This window comes from Vanessa cardui, chromosome 7 (genome assembly GCF_905220365.1).
Source record: "Vanessa cardui chromosome 7, ilVanCard2.1, whole genome shotgun sequence".
Taxonomy (NCBI): Eukaryota; Metazoa; Arthropoda; class Insecta; order Lepidoptera; family Nymphalidae; genus Vanessa; species Vanessa cardui.
In genome coordinates this window covers 10,626,955-10,649,139 of record NC_061129.1, presented here as the reverse complement: position 1 = coordinate 10,649,139, position 22,185 = coordinate 10,626,955, and the positions used below count along the sequence as shown (strand labels likewise).

At 33.7% G+C, this 22,185-nt stretch overlaps 1 protein-coding gene across 1 annotated transcript in view; it reads left to right on the top strand.

The window, feature by feature from the left end:
* LOC124530963 (dynein axonemal heavy chain 7) overlaps positions 1–9,382 on the top strand; it is a 38,067-nt gene extending 28,685 nt beyond the window's left edge. Inside the window, exons 69-75 of the mRNA XM_047105337.1 lie at positions 975–983; positions 1,067–1,087; positions 1,684–1,921; positions 2,221–2,372; positions 2,782–2,919; positions 5,699–5,842; positions 8,393–9,382. Coding sequence (XP_046961293.1) covers positions 975–983; positions 1,067–1,087; positions 1,684–1,921; positions 2,221–2,372; positions 2,782–2,919; positions 5,699–5,842; positions 8,393–8,599 — 909 coding nt within the window. The 3' untranslated portion in view covers positions 8,600–9,382. The remainder of the gene's footprint in view (positions 1–974; positions 984–1,066; positions 1,088–1,683; positions 1,922–2,220; positions 2,373–2,781; positions 2,920–5,698; positions 5,843–8,392) is intronic.
* The last annotated feature ends 12,803 nt before the right edge of the window (positions 9,383–22,185 follow it).

The window sequence follows — 22,185 nt, the reverse complement described above, 5'->3', positions numbered from 1 at the left end:
CCCACTGCTGAGATAAGGCCTCCTCTTCCATTAAGGAGAGGGTTTGGAACGTATTCCACCACGCTGTTCCAATGCGGGTTGGTGGAATGCACATGTGGCAGAATTTCGATGAAATTAGACACATGCAGGTTTCCTCACGATGTTTTCCTTCACCGCCGAGCATGAGATGAATTATAAACATAATTAAGCACATATATATAGTGGTGCTTGCCTGGGTTTGAACTCGCAATCATCGGTTAAGATGCACGCGTTCTAACCACTGGGCCATCTCAGCTCTTATTGAAATAGTAGTTCATTACAATATTTAAATACTAATGATATTCTAATAAACATATATGTTATATCCATACTAAACAACAGAAAAACGTGTGCCGCGTCGGAGACCGCTTATTTTAGTTTATTTTTACATTTCGTCAAAAGTAAAAAGGATATCTTGATAAAATCAATAAGTAAAAGGGATAACTAGATGTTTTAATTACGTAAAACGTACGTACGTACGTACGTAATTATGATGTATTATAACGTATTACTACGTAAAACAACTAAAGGCAAACGTCCCAATTAGGACGTTTTCTAGTCTTCACTTTTTGTGCGTTAATAACATATCTGTTTACTAAAACATCATTGTTAAATACACTTTCTATTAAAATATGTATTCATAACTACAAAAACTCGACGCATAGAACGCTGCAATGAAAATATTTATGCCAGAGGTTTATCGTATAATTCATATTATAATAAAGGAATCTATAATGCGGCTCTCGTGATCAGGTAGAGAACAAATAACCTTTTTATTAATATTTTCTACTTTCAAATAGTTTATTTATAAAGTAAGCTGTAACGATTTGTTGTTGGTTTTATTGTAGAGTAGTTAGTAAGCAGTAGGTAATTTTAGTAATTTAGCACAGATGGTTTTTTAATGTAGCTAATCTATCATATTTTGTTCTGTTCCATTTATTCATCTTCTCCTCAAGGACCGCACGGTAAGCAAAATTTAATGAATAATTTCATTATGTTTCCATTCTGCAAAAGTAATTAATCATCCTGTTTTTCATTGTGCCCAAAGGACCGTCTGAAACAATATTTGGTAAGTAAAATAAATTCATAAAACATATATTTGTTATATACATATATAAGTATATGTTTCTTAAGTTAAATTAACTAACACATTGTTCGAGTTAATTTAAATGTTACGAAAGATTTGTAACTATTACTTTAAAAAAAAATATATACTATAGAATTTTACAAATTGAATAAGATTAAATATATTTGACATGAATTCTTATAAATTGATATTTATATAAAATATTTATATTTATATATTTATAAAAAACAAGACTTCGTAGTTGCCTTGTGGTTAACAACACAATGACTCCGTATAATTCCGTTCCGCTTCGGATGCTAAACTATTGCAATTAAAATAACAGTAAATTCTTAACAATAAAATTACAAACCAATTAATTTCTAATATGTACTGGAAGCAGATCTGTTACATAGATGTTAATCGGTATGTCTTATCGAAGATAAATTAGTTCGCACATTATATGTACTTACATTGTGCAAAAATATGAACATGTTTTATACAGAAGTCCTATTAAATTGTACTTTTAATAAGAGATTGCTAAAATAATTACTGGCTTCAAAACGATTTTTAGAAGTGTAATAGTACTATTCGTGTATCAGGATACAATGGCCGCCGGCGGTGGTGGGGCCACACCAGAACAACAGGCCATGGCGATAGCTGACGATATCTTGGCGCGGCTGCCCAACAAGATCCTAACGGGTCCGTCCCACGAGGGCGACATCAAGCCCGCGGACATGACGCCCATGTCCATCGTCGTCATACAGGAGGCGGCCAGGTACGAGCGGCTCGTCAGCGTCGTGAGGTCGAGCTCCAGAGCTGTGATTGGAGCTGTCCAAGGTAAGCTAGTTAGGTAATTACATTACCATATACATTGGTAGTAGACCTTGAGTGTCTTTAGTTCTAACTGCCTTATTCATCCTTAAAACCAAAGTTCAGCAATACTGCTACAGCAACACCTATTGTTTAGCGGTATGCTAATCAGACAATTTTGAACAAACCTGTACCAACCACTTACAAATATTATAGCGCAGACAAGGTAGCGTTACTGTCATACGAAAATATACAATATTAACCCAAAATGACTTTTTTTGATGAAGTACATTTGATTACTTATCCTGATGTTATTATTTTGCCAGGCGTAAGCGTTCTGACGGACATAACAGAGGAAGTGCTGACGAGCATGGTCCGCGGCCGCATCCCCGCGCTGTGGGCCGGCAAGAGCTACCCCTCGCTCAAGCCTCTCGGCTCTTACTTCAGTGACCTACTGGCCAGGCTTGAGTTTTTGCAGGTAGGTACAACATTATGGAATTACATGTTACACTTTACTTCGAAGATGAATGTTGTATTATTAATTACCTTAGATGGAAGAAATAATTCATTATTTTTACAAAAGAAAATACTTTTCGAAAAAATCTGCAAAACTACAAATCATCATCATCCTCCTGCCCTTTTCCCAATTTTATTTGGGGTCGGCGCAGCATATCTTCTCCTTCCATACTTCTCTGTCAGACGTCATCTCACAAGTAACATTCTTTCTAACCATATCGTCTTTCACACAGTCCATCCATCGTTTTCTTGGTCGTCCTCTACCTCTATATCCATCCACATTCATGCTCAAGGCCTTCCTCACAATATGTCCCTCATTCCTCCGCATTCATTCATCTGCAAAACTACAAAATCGCTCATAAATCCGACAGCACTGGCATCAATACGGTCCGCCGGTGGTGTTCTGGCTGTCGGGCTTCTACTTCCCGCAAGCGTTCCTGACGGCGGCGCAGCAGAGCTACGCGCGCAAGTACCGCATACCCATCGACCAGCTCGCCTTCCACTACGAGGTCAGTTCTTTGCTTACTTTGTTATTTCACCCTAACATTGATTGCTTTGCCTTTCTATAATAGTACTAGTGTGTCGCACGCGAAACTTTACGTTAATTCAACATATTTTCAGAAATTTCGAAATCTATGGCAGGTTTGGTTTTGATTTATTTTCACTGTAAACTGACAATGTCTGTTCGCACGTTTTAAATTTTATTTACTTATAGCGATAGCCCCGCTCTTTATCCGGCCAGTAACTTTTTTCCTTGTTATTTGTTAAATCGTAATCCTATGTTGCAATTAAGGATCCTCTTTCATTTTCTGAACATCTATTGATGGAGTTCTTCAAAACAAGTCCATAACCGATCTTCTATGTGCAGCTGTTATCCCATAATTACTAGGACAAAAATCGGCTCACGCTATTACCGTAATATGTCAGAAGATTTGTACTAAAATTTATGTTAGCATAAATAGTTCTACAGCTTTATATCTCTTCCTGCATCAGGATAAGCGTCCACGACTTAATAATACAATGTCAAATAAAAATCGTCTATAAAGCTGCTATTGCTCTCGAATTGTGTCGTAAATAACAATCGTGTTGTTGGTCGTGTGAACACATCACACACTGATAAATATATTATGATCGGGCGTGGCTCGACGATACAATTGCCTATAGATTTAGGCTTGCGGATCGTATTTAATTTAAAATTACGTTATATGGTTCAATCCTTATTAATATTATTAAGGTGAATATTTGTATGTATGAATATTTGTTACTCCTTATTGCAAAAACTGAAATAATTTTAGTGAAACTTAAAATACATACAATACACCAAAATCACACAGATGGTAAAAAATATATAAAGATTAAAGATGTTTGATAAATTATCCAAAATATACCTATATGAAAAATATTGTTTATCAAAGCAACAAATGAAATTGAAAGTCTTTACATTGCAAAAATGTAGCTAATCAAATAGTGTGTATACATAAGATATTTGTATAAGACCGCTAGAAATAGAATATAAATATGTTATAAATTGCGATATGCGTGATGACAAATAAAATATGTTTTCTATAATTAAGTTGATTTCTCTTGATGAGTGAAAGGTGTATATTTTTATTATAATTGTAAAACAAATAATAAAAAATATACACGTACAGAAAATAAAATAAACGCTGTGTATTTATAAACTCGTACATATATAAATGAATATCGAATATGCCTACTGATTCATTAAAACGCTATAATGTAATCCAATTTCAAACAAAGCGCAACCGTCATTGAATTCCGTGTAACCTTTTTTGTTAAGTGCTCTGTAACCAAATTCATTTGCGTTCCAATAGAAGCAATTAATGATTAATTTTTACATTTAGGTTTCGAATACGGTTTTTCGTTCATTTCATTATACGGTTAATATTAAGGTTAATATATACGGTTTTCAGTTCATCATTCTTTAATTATTTAAATGTTGTTTTGAATACATAAATCGTAGCACTAACACACACTGATATTCTTTTAACTAATAAGTTATTGTACCCTCGCCCAATTATTCCATTACATATATTGTCAATGTAACGTCCTAAGTTATTGATCCAAATTGCATAATTTTAGAAGCAAATTTATTTCTATAAAGAAAACGCCTTGAGTTATTTTTTTTTTTGCTTGTCTATATTTTAATTGGTTACGCTGGCTGAACTCTACGAGATAGATGAAAATAATGTACTACAATATTGTACAAATTGAAAAGTTCAACAAAAAAGACCGTGATGGTATATATCTATCTTTTAGGCATAACCCATATTAACCTTTTTAATTCTTTACTTTTTACGATAAATAGTCTCTTATGTGCGAAACGATGTAAAAGAATAACGCATTAATATTTATCCAATTGCCTTAAATACACCGTGAATTTATTATAGATCAATATGGCCTTTTGTAGCATGTAATTTGAATGAATATTTTCTAAAATGTTCAACGTGAAATGACGTTATGGTTTGAATTGTCCGAAGACAAAATAAGGCTGAAAGTTGTACATAAAGGCAATCTGTAGTATTATTAGTATTTGCACCCGTGCGAAGCCGGGACGGACCGCTTGTATCTAATAAAACTATATAACACATTCTTACGTCGTCCGAACACTTTTCAGTGATCATTAGAGGCGCCATTGGTGTCAATAAAATAGCTAGTAGTTATTAGTACTACATGACATTCCATGTTCAATGCATTATCGAATAGTATTCTATTAGAAATCATTAGCAACGTCGTTAGGAAATAACTTGTAAGGCTGCAGATCCCAGGACAAATTAAAAATCCGGGTGCTATTAAAAAAAAAAAGTTTTCAACAATGTTTACTTAGGTGTAAATTAAAGAAACAAGTCACGCGATCTGCGCCTAATCGTTGGACTAGTACTACATGACATTCCATGTTCAATGCATTATCGAATAGTATTCTATTAGAAATCATTAGCAACGTCGTTAGGAAATAACTTGTAAGGCTGCAGATCCCAGGACAAATTAAAAATCCGGGTGCTATTAAAAAAAAAAAGTTTTCAACAATGTTTACTTAGGTGTAAATTAAAGAAACAAGTCACGCGATCTGCGCCTAATCGTTGGACTAGTGTTCGTGATTGAAATACGAACTCAATCATTATTGAAATTGAAGGAAAATACGTATGAATTTGCATGTTTTGAGTTTATATTTCTTTACTCTTATTCCCAAATTATGTATATATCACAAATGTCGCAGTTATCGAAGAAAAAATACGAAATATTTCTATTGTGTTTTTACATCAAAAGGTCCAGCGCTCCTTCCACCTGGAGACGCCTCCAGATGAAGGTGTTTATATCCGCGGTCTGTTCATGGAGGGTGCGCGCTGGAACATGGAAGACTACATCGTTGACGAGTCCATGCCTAAAGTTCTGTACGACGATTTCCCACCGGTTAGTATTATAGAAATTAAACACTTTCTTTTATAACAGGTATAAAATTTTATGACTGGTAAGTAAGTCGACGTGATTTGCTAATTTGTTACTATAATTTTTTTACATTGGTTTGCGGGTAGGCTCATGACCACAGTCGTAGGTGATCACTACGGCTCAAAGACATTAGCGTACATTAGCGCATATTAATCGAATGAATATGTGGCGCATTGCCGATGTACGGAAGTCAATGCATGAACTTTGGAGAATCAGATGTTACGCCTCTAGTTCCTGTAATTAAATTGGCTCACTCACCGGAACATAAAAGTACTATGTATTGCTGTTTGGTGGAAGAATATATTATGAGAGCGTGATTATTTTACCCAGATGGTTTACACTAAGAGCTAGCAAGTAATACATAAAACATTGGAACAACACATTTACGCGTTTCTTTCACATGAAGTAATGTGGAACTCACCGGTTGTTAGGGGACAAAAAACCAAACTACTACTTTTCTCACTTGGGTATGCTACCGTGTCCTAAATAACTTCTACTGCATTTCATTATTGTTTTGCTATTTTTCCAGAAAATCGATCATTTTCTTGCATGTCTTCAAATTATGTGTGTAATCTGTGTAGCTAAATAGATTGCTTTTTTTCGAAGGCAGCATTAAAATCATGATAAGTTACAGTAACATTAGTTTGCAATTTTGCAAGAATTTTAGATAGTTAAACATACAAAAAGAGAAGATTGTATTTGACTTTCAATTGTTCCAATTCTTAAAATATTTTAGATTTTATTAAGAGTTATTAGCGAATTATGTATATATTGTGTATATAATAATTATTTCATGCAAATATGAAGTAAACAATACCGCTTAATTTTTCGAATTGAAGCTCTTCAAATTGCGATAAAAAGTAAAAATATCAAATCTTAATTATTATTGTCATACATTGACTCACCTAATTGAAGTCGACCTCTCCCGAGGCCTACTAAATTTGACGGTATCCATATTGTTAATTGATCGATCCAAGTACATGGAGATTTAAAGGCTTCACGAAGTTTTACAAAATACAGTCTCTTTTCTTAAAGATAAAGAGTTCTTGAAGTATGCTTTTTTTCAGCATTTATCGGTGTCAGTCTTATATGCCTGCAGAGATTGTGACCTTGGTCTTATTCAAGTTTATACAAAAACAGACAGAGAAACTTGGCTCGAAGTTCTTTTATTATATTGCTTAAATATTATATATACAGTTGCTAATGTTAAACACACATTGAGTTGTACTTTAAGAATGTTTGTCACACTTTTGAGGGCAGTTTATATTGCATTGAGAAAGATTTATTACATTTGACGAAAGGCATCAGAAATTCTGCCCCTATCTATATATGCCCTACGTTTCCAAATTGTATACTTGTATATATCTCTATTAAACCAATGTAGGTACTGTTTTAATATAGGTCCAAAAAATAATTTTGAGCCTTGTATCACAGTATTATAATTCGTATTTTATAATATATATTCTATATTTTTTGAATGTAAGCTATTAACTTAATCGGCAAAAACAATAGTTAAAATAAGGATAAAAATTAAAATAAAATCAATGAAACCTATATAAATTAAACAAATACAAAATGTAATTTACATCTACATACTCGTGCAGCCCCGTCGAGACGCGAGGGTAGAGTTCACTAATCACAAATTTTACCGCTAAGCAGCAATACTTAGTAGTTTTGTGTTCCGGTTAAAAAGGTGAGTGAGCCAATGTTACTAGACACAAGACCTATCGGTAAGAAAATGAAGGTGAAGGTAACCGTTTTAGTTCCATCTTAGTGACACATATGACGGTTATCATCAACTTAATTTATTTCGAGTCAAACTTGTTGCCTCTAACTTAATGTTGGTGCGTTTCAGTACAATTCATTTTGAACTATTTTGCATTTATTTGAAACCATTTGCATTGCAAATGAAATGTTAAATGCATTTTTGGAATAGATAGTCAACAAATATTACTTATTACGACTCCAATTAACTATACTTTTCTTAGATAACTTTTTATCTAGAAAACGTGCAAATTTTTTTAAAAATGCCCTTTTATTTTTTTTTTTTGCATTTTGTGCATCGAACGTCAAAACGCTATATTTTTAAATGAGTCAATTTTGATTTTCATATTTGCGTGAAATAAGTAGTCATTGATTAAGCTAAATAAGCCAAATAAAGTTAAAAACACCGCCGCTTCGAAAGATAGATTACAAATGAAAAAGATGACTTGGCAATATATTTCACGGATTGGCTATTTTTATGACCTGTTGCATATACGAACAAGTTAAGTGATCTGTATAATCTCAAAACAGGGTGATTAATTGACATATTATTTTAAGCGCTTTTATCTAAAACAAATAACATAAACATTAAAAAATCCAACAATAATAAATTTTTAAACTAAGATTAAAAATAAGATTTTCTATTCATTACATATAAATGAGGCATTGTGTTGGTATTCTGTAGCTGTTGTCGTTGTCGTTGATAAGATTTAAAGGGCAACGCTTGATTTATGTGTGAACTATATTTAGGTGTGGTTGATCCCCCTGAAGCGGGAGGATATACCGACGGACGTGTTCTACAACTGTCCGCTGTATAAGACGGGCGACCGGCGCGGTGTACTCTCGACCACAGGACATTCCACCAACTACATTCTCTTCATGAGGCTGCCCACCGCGCAGCCGCCCGACCACTGGATCATGAGAGGTGTGGCACTCCTGACACAGCTGCCATTCTAAGTTTCATTACGAAGACAGCTAGAAAACTGTATAGTCTATTTAAATATTTGGAAAGACACGGTATCGTATTTTTCAATTTGTGAAGATACAGTACAACTTTTAACAAAAATTGCCATTATAGTGGCTCTGATAATTCTGAGGCATTTCATATTAATATAAAAATAGATAATAGTAAAAGTATATAAATATATAATAGTGTACCAAAGCGTTAACGTATTCTCTTTGAATTATCATTTACCATGTGTATGTCAAATTATACTATATGACGTCTTTCTAGCTAAACATGTCATTACGAATTACTTTACTATTAAAGAAAGCTATTTATATAATTAACTATTTATTATTCTTATATATTCTACAAGAATATTGTGTAGTAGTATTGTAAAATTTTCATCCTTTTATATAGCAAAACATATGTACTATATTAAATTAACACTGTATTTTTTAATCGTTTTGGGTCAATACATTTGTTCTATAATACAAGCATAGTATATACGAACATACTTTTGTCAGATAAAAGACAAATCAAATACATCTGACCTAGATTAGCCAAGGGAGAAGATACTAAAAATATTCTGCCCACGCCTTATGCCGGCCGCTATACGAATTATAATTTCATGGAAAGTTTTAGATGGAGAAGAGAAATTTCTGTACTTATCACGTTTGAATACTTACGTACATAGTAAATGTTAATTCGCATTTTGAGTCTTACTCAAAAATATAGTATTACTATAGTAGGGACTTTTGTCCACAATAGAGCAAATAATTTATTTGCATAATTTATAGTTTTATTTTCATTAAAATATTCGTAATTTATTAGTTTTTAGTTTGTGGTTTCTTTAGGTGTATGCCCGTAATTTTTATTTTTCTTTCTTTAAGTATTAATCGACTTTATTGTTATAATATCATGTAATAACACTCAAAATAAGGATTTTTATTTATTTTCGTAATTTTATTTGAAATCTATTTTATCATTTTAGTTATCTGTCCTAGATTCTATAACAGAAACAGAATGCTTATGTATGTAAAGCGACGTCTGATTCAATTAATGTTCCGAGCGATGCACTTAGCACGAGCCCGTAGCAATGAATAGAATATACTTAGATAAAAATAAAATTGGAAAAATCGATGACGCAAACACGCCATAAAATTAACTAGTAATCATTATTAAACAGAAAAGGTAATCAGAAAAATTTACAAAAAAAAAGAGGTTTGAAGTCATAATCAAAATAATTAATAGACAATTGCTATTATTTTTAAGCATAGCAAACCATATAACCCTGAATATATATCTATACCTTCGTGCCACATTAGTTCCGAACAGCTTTCCTTAACAAAGAATACAAACGCAATTTTCGTTTAACGATCGTGACAAGGTACTTATATAAATTATTCTGTTTACTTTAATTCAATAATCCTAGTAAATTCTCTGTGGTTGCTTTTATTATATTTTAATGAAGTCGGACTGTATAACGATGTTGATTGAATTTATTTTGGTATAAAATAAAATACATAGAATTATTAATGTGTGCTGTTTCATTTTTCCTTTGTCCTACATTCCCAACTGTTTTGTATAAAATTGTAACATTTTATAAGTGGCGAATATAATTTAATCTGAATATATAATTCTAAAATTGATTTTATTTGCAATAAAATAACAAAAAAATAATGAGTTCAATACAAATATATACTGTATAATATTTTTATAATGTGAAAACAACTATCATTGATAAAATAATCGTTGTGTTGGAGTAATTTGTCATGTTTTATTATTTGTATTATTCATGGTGAGCTATGTAGGGTAATGGGTACGAAAGACACAGCGAGCACCCTGGGATAGGGGTCAATGTCATCGTAAGAGCCGGCGATGTAACGCCGGAGCCCTCAGCCAGAGAGCCGCGCGACTATCACGGGCGCGGTGACTCGGAATTAAAGCGTATTACGCTGCCCTGTCATTTAACATGAAAAAGCTCGCATCCCAGATACGGCATGTATTAAATAAGCGAGTTGTGGGTTGACGTGGGGGCGGCCAGGGAGGCATAGTACGGGAGGCACTCGGTCTGGCGCGGCGTCACCCCGGTAACGCGAGATATTGATCTGCGCGCTCTCCGGCGCAGCATCCCGCGTCCAGCCCCTCGCCCCGCTCCTCCCGCCCCGCCGGCCCACACGTCCCCCTTCGCCGCCCCACCGTCTGACGCGCCCTTGATCTGCTCGATCGCCGCCCTCGCAGCACCACCCCATACAAATACTTATTACACTTTGCACTGCATACTACACGTAATTCAATGAAGAAATTTCTCTTATAACATACATACAGCTCTGCGAGAGCTACTTCACCTTTTCATCTAACCAATTAGTTTGCTGGCAAGACGGATTTTATTAAAGAAGTACACGAATAACGTACGAATAACATGTCATTTGGAACGACATCAAAATGATTGTCAAGTCCTTATGAAATGTATTTGTTAAGTATTTATAAAAAATAATTTGTGTAAACTAAATTATAGCCATTGAAAACAATATAATTTCTGCAATCGATTCACCATGAACATAATATGAATGATCTAAATCGAAAGTTATTAACTGAATAGAATGTATCCGACTGAAGCTCCCTGCCATCTATTCACGAGTACCTACAGTTCACACTCTGTCTAATATTCACATCGGCATGACACGACACGCTATTATCGCCCAAGGGCCATTATATTCCATTGAACAAATCTACAGGGGAAATAATTAAGCCGGCTACCCATCCACGTGTGAGTTCGATGGGCATTAATTGCGACGCCTGTGTATTTATTACGAAAACGCTTAATGAGAGTTGTGGTTGACACTTAACGAACACCCATAGCTTCACTTGATAACATAACTTTAATGATATTTATTACGGGAGCGGCTAAATACGAAAATATTTATGACTAAATTTTGTATATTTGTCGTGACAACGTGAAAACAAAGCTTCGGGACACTTTTTGCAAAAATTACATCTTTGAATATTTTTTTTGGTAACAAAAACATCGCAATGTACATTAATTAATGTTTTACATAAAACTTTGAACGATAACATTTTGTATTTGCCAGAGGTAGTTTTAAATATTTAAATTTTACCGCAAATGAAAATTTCGAATTAACACTTGGGAGATGCCCGTCAAGAATCTCCTATTTAAATGCGGGCACGGTATTATCGTTATCGCAGGTTTTAGCTGCGAGCGCCGAGTTAAACCTCCTTCAATTTTTCAGACTGCTAGCAAACCACTGGAAAAAGCGAAAAATAAAGTCAACAACGTGCGCTATCTCTCGCTACGAGATTTTAATTAAAATGCAGCTCTTACGTCTGCCCATTCGCTCCTAACGCACTGATGCAAAGTACAAGAAATTCGTTACATTTTCTAATAGTATCATATACATGATACATAATCATCCAACCGTATTCAAAATAATTATACCTTTGATGATATTCATTGGATGGCTGAAATCAATTTAAACTTCAATGAGTTTTATACATTTGTGAAGTGGAAAAAGGTGCGTAATTGAGCAGACCCACCTCCTAACCAGAACTCTAAACACACTACTTTATTATAAGAATTTAAAATAACATTCATATTTTATAAATTATAAGTAATCACCTACAACATTCAGTGTAAAATATGCCTAAGATTGTTCTATTTCTAAAATAAATCTCTATTTGACGAGCATTTATGAGCGCAAATTTTAATAGTGATAACCCCTTTACTAGGGGAGGTCGGTAAGAGTTTAGCCCGTCTGATCCGATAAAGCTTACATCGGGCCCACTCCGGTGCGCCGCATTTAAACGTACTATTTTAGGTGTTATTCCTATAAACCTGTCGTAGATACGCCAACTTCGAGCCAATCGTTTATTGGCATCCGAAGTAAAGTCTTTTGAAAAGTGACCTCAAGCTGCCGTCCAATTTTATGTGAAAAATGAAATTAAATAACCCAGGCAACGCAGTTCAATTATAAAACTATTTTCAAACAAATATTTAAACTCTTAACCGACATAATAACGTTGTGGCAATAAAATTATAATTAAAAAGCGCTTAACCTGGGAATCGTTTTAAAATGCGGCTGTAGTATAACTGAGTGTTAATTGAAAATCACAATTACTATGATTACATAAATTATGGAAAACTTAATGTTGAGCTATAAATATTAAAGCATATTATGTTCTAAAGAGCCTTGTTTCAAATAAAAAAAATGGGCCTTGAATGACAAGCTTACGTTTAAGGCTTATAAAGACCTAATATTATTAAAATAAACCGAAATAATGTTCTATTCTATAATATAAACAATAATATACATCATTTTTTAAATTTCTAACAATAATATTTTGTTAATTGGTATTATTCTATCAATTGCAAATTAAAGTTAACATACAAACATATATTTCTTAAAAATGAAATGTTACCCAATTTTGTTTGAAGTTCATCATATATATTTTAGGAAAATCATACATAACTTGTTGAACCAATTCGTTTTTCCTAAACGCATTTACCATACGAGTGTTACTACCGAGGGAGGCCCAATATGGTTTCTCTCCTGTAATCTCCTTTTCAAAATATGTAGTAGATATGTATTCATATCCCAAAGCGGTTTTGATATAACTCGTATTCATCATTGCTAACGTGTGAATCATTATTTAATTGGAGGCGCACAGAGTGCGCGGGCGGGGCGGATCGATCGTCTCGCGTCGCCATGGAAACGCACTCCCCGCTCGCACCACCCGATTCATTTGTAATCATTTGTTTTACAGTCTTCGAATAATGAGCCTGTCAAATAATGAGAATATGATGAATCGACCTCATATCTGTGACGAAAGTTCACAGCGACCTTTACTGGAACAACAACTTACCTAAACGACATTGACAAAACGTTGCAAACATAGTAATGAGCGGAATAATCTTAGTTGTAAACGTATTTTAGTTTGGTATTAATCTTTAACCATAAAATTGTACATTACTTTGGAATACATCAGTAGCATACTTGTTTCTAAGATTTAACTCAAGGCTAACAACACATGACTGTGTTGTGGCAAGTAAGCAAGTGTAGAATATAGGTATGGAATGTCTGAAGTAAGTAGCATGCCATGCAAATATTTCGGCTCTCGACGCTCCTTTATCAAGATGCCCCGAAGCGTAAGACGTAATACACCCCAACACGCCTCGTAATTTGAAATCTGCCAGGCGAGGAATACAATATTTTTCATGTTTCACTAGTCTTAAACTGTTACTATTGTGAAGATTTTAAATAAAGAAATAAAAATCTTCATTGCTAAGTTATGTTCACATTTACAATTTCAACATTATTCAGAAACTGAAAATATTAAAAAAAATGTTTGACTTAGCTCTTACGAAACAAGATAGATACATCAATCTTGATATATTAAGTTACTATCTGGTAAAGTTCATCAAAACATACTTACAGGTTTTGTAAATAAATCATAAAAACTTTTATCACCTTGAGTTCAATTTAATTTTTATACTATAAGATATTTAATTAACATTAGTTACCACATTAAGCACGAGGAAAAATATCTTTACTACAAACAATTTATCGATTAACTTTATTGATTAATTAGTCACTTAATATTTTGTTTGAGATATACGAGATTGATTTTTATAAATAAATACTTATTTGTAATGAAACCAGCTTTACGAACACTATCCTTCAACACTTCGACTACTGTCAGTTAAAATATATTTATATCATAACAGAATAATACCTTAACGATCGAATTATGCTAATGATGAAACGTGTACCGGCTACTAATCGTGAAAATACCCAAATTCTTTCTTAGAGATAAATTGCGAAATTCAAATGTCATTTTTTACTATTCACTCCTTAACATTAGAGCTATAGGTTGGTAGTAGTAAGTCGATATTGTATACGGCATACATAACATTAGATATAATATATAGGTAAGCTCTATAAAGACTCTATACTTTGTAATATCAACATGTATTTGATGTATTTTTATTATATGTAATTATATCGATGTTAATGTAAGAGTTATAACTTTTGGTCCAGCACACGCTCTTAAAACATCACTGTATTGTTTTCGATGTGTATATCTGAGTACAAAGGGGAAGAATAAAAACAATAATATATATAAATTATAAACGATATAAAAACACGTTTACGTAAACTTTACTTTTCCTATTTTTAAACGCAGAGAGAAACAAAATATATTCATAAAATATATACCGCACCGCCGAAATATGGATAATCCCAACACAAGCTTTTTATAAAATCTTGGAAATCAGTAATGGTAAACTTTTGTTTTTTTGTTAATATTGCGATGAACAAAAAATAACGGAGATTTTAAGTAATTAATACGTAACAAAATATCTCAGTCTTCAAATAGTACCCAAGTTCCTGGGTGTTACTTACGATTACTGTCATTCATACCTTACTAGTTATTCTCCGCTTTTAGCTCAGCGGAATTCGCGAGGCTTTTAAAACCAGAGAAGTACCTATAACACTACTTGGTGGTAGGGCTTTGTGCAAGCCCGTCTGGGTAGGTACCACCATCAGTTATTCTACCGCCAAATAACAGTACTCAGTATTGTTGTGTTCCGGTTTGAGTGAGCCAGTGTAACTACAGGCACAAGGGACGTAACATCTTAGTTCCCAAGGTTGGTGGCACATTGACGATGTAAGGAATAGTTAATATTTCTTACAGCGTCATTGTCTATGGGTGATGGTGACCACTTACCATCAGGTGGCCCATATGCTCGTCCGCCAGCCTATAACCATAAAAAAAGCTACCACATATTCATTAATAATAATAAATTGTATTCATACATACGATTTCATCGGTATGTATAGGAATCCATCGATATTAACTAAATAAGCTCAAGCGCGAAGTATTTATGAGAAGTAATCTATTATTATATTATAATCCGAATTACATTAATGTGAAAGTTTCAAGCGATTTTAACTTCTGTAAGCAAATTAAAATCGACCTAATATATTTTTTTATATACTGACTCTTTTTTTACGTTTAAGGTAACAATAATATAATAGTATTTTCTTTTGTTGTATCTCCGCAATCTTTCTTCTTTAAGTTCTTAATTATAGTACAGTTAAATTTAACATAGGTACAGTCAATCAGAAATATTGGTACGAAAAACACTCTCTAACTCTCGAGGGTGATTTTATGAATCGATTGATCGATGATTTTATTAATCGGTCAATACCACATATTGACGACTAAAGGTCAGATTATAGTAAATCTACTCCTAATAGTTATTACTAAATTATTTTACGATCGTATTATCATTGAACTATTTGAATATTTTTATACCATTTCTTATCATCTTTTATTGCTTATAATTGTGGTGATAGTTTAATCGGAAATAATTTAATTATTATAATTATAAAAGTCATAGACCTATCTGTTATTTAGTTGTATACGTTTTGTTATAAGATAAATCTCACATTATAATGAAGTAACATTGATTTTATTTTTATATTAAAAATTAAAGCGAGCGAAACGCTCGATGTATGTATATGTTTAAAATATTTGTGATAGGGAATGCAAATACCTCCTGACTGATTTTTAATAAGTACTTTATAAAATAATGTTATTCAAACGCGATATCTAATTAACGTTCACATCCAACAAAGGACTTGAAAATAAAAAATGTCGTAAACAGGGGGTGATGGACGTCGGAGTCGAGTCTGGCAAAGTGTCGAGTTTTCTCAAATAATTTTAATAGAAGTCCTCACTGGAAAGGCGCGCTCGGGCGTGGGGAGGCGAGGGTGGCCGCAAAATGAGATTTCCTTTGAGCTGAAACGCGGCGAGCGGTGACCGCCGTCAGCCTCGCTCGGATCGCGTCCCTCATATATCATGCGATTGCGACTCACTCTCGATATGAACATTTTATATTATATGGCCATACTTACGATACATCTGTCATCAAATTAATATTCTGAAATCGTATCGGGTGTTTTTGTTGTAGATAATATATCGTACTTTATAGGTTACAGTATATCTAGTAGTAAATTATACCAAGTAATTTTTTTATGTTTAAATGAATATAAATGTTTTCTAAAATATAATTTACCCTCTTATACTAAAGTTTACTGGCCAGAAGGCCATGGCTTTAAGCCGTTCATTGTAAAATACATTATTTGTGTTGAATAATAAATAAATTTAGACTTTTATTGAATTTAAAAATTATATGTTAAATCGAACATTCATACATATGTTTTAGTTAGTACATGTGTTTTTTTTTCTCCAACCAGAAGTGTAATCGGTAGCAACAATAAATTATATTTACAGTAATCTCTATCGCTTCGCTCCGGAAATCCCCGGGCGCTGTTACGGACGAGCCCCAGCAGAAGCCTTCGCAAAACTTCAATGATGTCACCCTCCCCCACTCCGTGTCATCGAGCCATTAGAGGCTGTATCGGGAGGGATCCACTCAATCAAGCCGGACGTCCGTTAACTTTTGTATGCGACCGCCGCTCGCCGCCGGCTGTTTGATATCGCCCATATAACGTCCCATCGACCCGGGCACATGGACTCATTTTCAAATATCTGCTTTTTCATAATATTAAATTATGAACTTATAATATTATACGATAAAAATGTATTGTCGTAAGTGTGTGCCATGTCATAATTTATATGCGGCTCACCAAAGTTGTAAACAAAACCGAGGACTCGCGCAACACATGATGATTAACGAGTTTCAGCGCCCCCGTGTACATGGATTTGGAAGAGTTGTCTCAAAAGTTCTCCCTCGCGATGGTTTAACTAGTGGAGTTTAGAGTTACAGCCCAAGGCGACTCGGCACGTTTTGTATTAGCTTCCCGTTACGTGCCACCTGACACCCGGTCTTCTACGGAACTCGCTAGCGCAACTAACGATCTCTAGTGACGCTGTCTAAACTTGCTCGTAGGACTGCATACCATTTGTTATAAGAATGTTGTATTTTCAAAACAAATCTATTACCAACTACAAAAAGATAACTGTACACCTGGAGCATAAATTATACTAATACTATTTTTTTCTTTTTGCGTAAGATAGTCGGTTTATTAAGGAAGTTAATAGGCTATATAACATCATGCTATGAATATACGAAACCAAGTAATATTAGTAATAATAAATCAACCGGTTACGCTTAACTGTTAATTATTAGTCAATACACATCTTTATCTTTTAATATAGGTATAAACCAGTACGAACATACCAAAATAATAAATAAGCTTCAAACATCTCATTTATTTAGAATTATAATTATTTGTTTCCAATTTAATAATGAAAAAAGTATCTTATATATAGTATGCTTTTATCAAAAACCTAAAAGACGAACAGACGTTTAGCATTCTTTTTACAAAGTAAAATTTATGCAATTCTCCGAAATAAAAGCTCATGAATACGCAAAGATGTGCCGAACAAAGAGACAACTACTGTTCAGCTACGAGCCCCGGGGCCCGGGCGACGCAGCTCTCATATTTAGGCATAATTACGCTGCTCCTGCGGTCCTGCCAATATTTGTACCAACTCCAATGTTACGAGGGTAATAAATTAAACGCACTTCAGATCGAAGTTTCAATTCGATACCTCTTCATTAGTTACAAACAACGTGTTATATCAAAACGTTTTCGACGTATTTGAATTTGTGTCTATTTCAATATTGGATATAGCTTTCGATTAATTGAAATAAAATTCGAGCCAAATAACAATTTTAAATAATTAAAATCTGTAAATATAATTCTGTTTATAAAAAGTATAATATGATTTTGTACTTTTGGGGTAATCTCTATGATCCTTAGCTATTTTAGTTAGTAACTCAGTAGCAAACATTCTAAATCCAAAATATGTCAGTAAATAAAACTCTGTTTTGTATTTTTTATATTTATATAAAATGCTTTGGTGTCTTATTTCTCACAATATTGGGAATATCAGAATTGTAGAAAATATGTTAATATTAAAAAAAATTAAAATAAAAATAATAAAATAAAAATTATAAAAGTTTTGAAATTTCATATTCAATTTGACAGGCCATGCACTAATTCTAAACTAAAGTATAATAAAATCCTTTACTTTGAAATCTACATTACAAGAACGAGGATTACTTTTTTTATTTAGTATTATACTGACAACAGTTGACTGCAATAAATATGTGAGACGGTTAAAACTATAAAAAAATATTTTAAATTGAAAGTTTTAAATACATTTCAAGCGCATTCGCTCTATTTAAAAGTCAACACGAGATGAAAATATAAATGAAATTAAAATCTTTCCATTGAAAACATCCCAGTGCTCCTCATTTATAAAATCTCATCTCTTCAGTAAGACAAAGCCGTCGTCTGTTAATAATCGGCTTATATCCTCCCTCTTTGAAAGCATTTATACAAAAATTCGAGACAGACAAGTCCATTTAATTTTGCTTTAGATTGGATCACGTTATGTGCAATATTGCACGGTGTCTGTTATATAAGCCGAGCTGGGCGCTGCAGGCGACACCTACATGTGTGCAATTGTAAATACAAACCTAATATCTTTTATATCTAAACATTAAACATATAGTATCAGTTGAATGTACTTCTAACCATAAATCAAATAAATCTGAATAAGTCTTTAAGAACTGAATAATGCTTATCATTTTCTGCGGCCTTAAAAGCTTGTATTTTTTTTGTGAGTTTTAAATCTGTATTCAATATTATTAAAGTCTTAAGTATTTATTAAACTCTAAACTGTGAACTTAAACCTATGAACTATCGAAAGAAAATAAAAGTGGTTTTCATTGAAAATATAAGGATGCAAATTTGAGGATTACGTAATAACAGACAATACCAATTTCATTTAGATTTTTTTTTTACCCTTGTTAATACCGTTTTTTTATCATAACTTTGAAAATCGTAATATTATATTTTGATCTACAGAGAGAAAAATACGTTGTGCCAATTAAAATATACGTATACTACTCGATTTGCAATTTGACAATTTATTAAGTGTTTTCTTCCTGGCATTCAGTTTCCCTTGATCAGTGTATCATATATTTTTTGCCTTCATTTGCTACAATCTATATTAAATTCTGAGTGTCGCTATAGCGACGAGCTTGCCCGGGCTTGCGCCGTACCGGGAGCTAGCACGCGTCACTAATTCACCTGTCTTCCACGCACACAGGCAGCGCGCACCTGCCCGCCCGCGCCGCCGGGTCGCCCGGGCCGCCCGCCGCTCGCTAGCCACCTACACACACACATTACACGCCATTATGCACTTACAACTCAACCTCCTGCATACAAACACAACGTAACATCGAACCCTATTGCGTATCGTAAAGGTTCTATTTATAATGAGCGCTAGGCTTCATCCGGCAACGGTAGCGAGCTCTAACCGTGGCCCGGGCATCGGTGCTGGATATGCTCGTTAAACCCGGCTGCAGCCGACTGTAAAGTAACTGCATCGGAAGCGAAGCAGTCACCTTAGAGATTGCTCCAACCTGCGGGTATGGAATTTTAGCCCGTTTTTGCCATTTCGTTTACTGCTAGTTTCCTGCACCACTTCGTGTTTGCAATGTGCAAATTCAATTCGAATGACTTTACGATTCACCGCGTCTTGTGTAGTGAGCGGAAATTCCTTGTGCAGGTTTGTGGAAAGCTTCTCTATGTGTCATACCAATATGAATGTATGTTGACGTGAAAGCTAAATTCGATGCATTTAAATTGTGGTAGACATATATTTTATTTATTTTTTATTCATCCTGGGTGAAAAGGTTATTGGGATATGTATGTATTATAAACAAATGTGACATGAAGACGAAATGTGAATAGCTTCTCCTTCGTAAACATAACAGTTTCGAATAGGTCAAATTTGTAACCCCTCATATTCTAGTTATATTCAAGACACAGAAAGATGTGAAGGTTGTGAAAATATATCGTATCATTTCTTCCACCTCACATATGTTGAACAAATTATTATATCGATTTCAAGTTAATTTGATCGAGTAACATCATAACGAACATCTTAATAAATTAAATTAAAAAAATAATAAAGTAAAACAATTAACTCAAGTTTAAATGGAACTTTTTTAACACAGGATTTTTTTAAATATTTAAATAAAAAAATTTTTTAAATATTTTATTTATAAGCCAGCTAAGCAACAGCATGTCATATTATGGCAGCATGTTAATAAAACAACGATAATTTTGTAATTACTTAGTTATGCTACAAAAGGTCTTAGTATATATGTATACGTAAAATAATCTCAATTAGGTCATCTGGCTTTACGCGGGCTTTATCGTGGACATTCTATAACGCCGCTGCTAAGGGTACAGGACGTAACACACAAGACTTAAGCTTCTAATTCGAAAACAAAAGAAGAAATTCAATCACATTATAATAATGGCGCAGAAAAGAACGCGGTCGTAATATTCACGTTATAGGAAAATTCTACAAACTATGGGCAACCTCTGTGCTTGCGTCGCTGGCTTCTTGCTTTTTGTGTATTTGTGTGTGTGTGTGTGTGCTTGTCATTAATTAAAAGTAGACGAAATGAATGGAATTAAATTCATTTATGGGTGTACATCCTAATTATTTATCTCTACATTTAATAAAAATGTCATACATAAAATTGTAAAAGTAAAGAATATTCAACATAATAGGAAATTTTAATTATTAATGATATTTATATTGATATGATATCACTTAATATCTTATCAACTAGACGAAATATAAATATAACAAATTATTATATAATTACAAAAACATGACTACTTTGTCCATTTAATATACAACTTAATGATAAATGTTTAGTTTTTCTATATGCTTTGCAAATGTTAAGATGACACATTCAAATTAACTTGATATATTATTCTAATAAGAATCGATTCGAGTATGTCTGACGGAAAACGCCATACAATCTATGAGCATGGTGTCGAGCAATTGTGTATTTAAAATTTATTTAATGTAGATTTTTTTAAAGTGTCATTACATCTTTTATAAAACGACGCGAGTGAACGTAATGATCGTAATGTATTTTTTGTTATAAACACGATTCTGTAAATGTGCCATTTCTGGGCAAAAGCCTTCTTCCTTTTTTTCTGTAGGACAAAGTTTGACTTAAACTTATTCCACAACGCTGCTGCAGCGTGGTGGAATATGTTCCAAACCCTCTCCTTAATGGCAGAGGAGGCCTTATCCCAGCAGTGGGAAATTTACAGGCTGTTACTTTACTTTTTTTTTTACTACCATAGACCACATACATACGCTGCGGCAGGTTATACAGAAGACCGAAGAGTATGATATGCCATTATGCTTAGCGTTTGTAGAATATGAGAAAGCTTTCGATTCGATCGAAACTTAGGCTGTGCAACAGTCTCTCCAGATGTGCCAAATTGACTATCAGTACATCGAAGTGCACTACAGGACCAGAACTCGAAACCTATCCAGCTGCAGCGAGGAGTGGGACAAAGAGACGTTATTTCTCCGAAACTGTTCAACGCTGCTCTGGAAGGTGTTTTCAAGCGTTTGGACTGGAAAGGCTCTAGCATCAACATTAACGGCGAGTACATCACTCACCTTCGGTTTGCTGACGATATAGTAGTCATGGCTA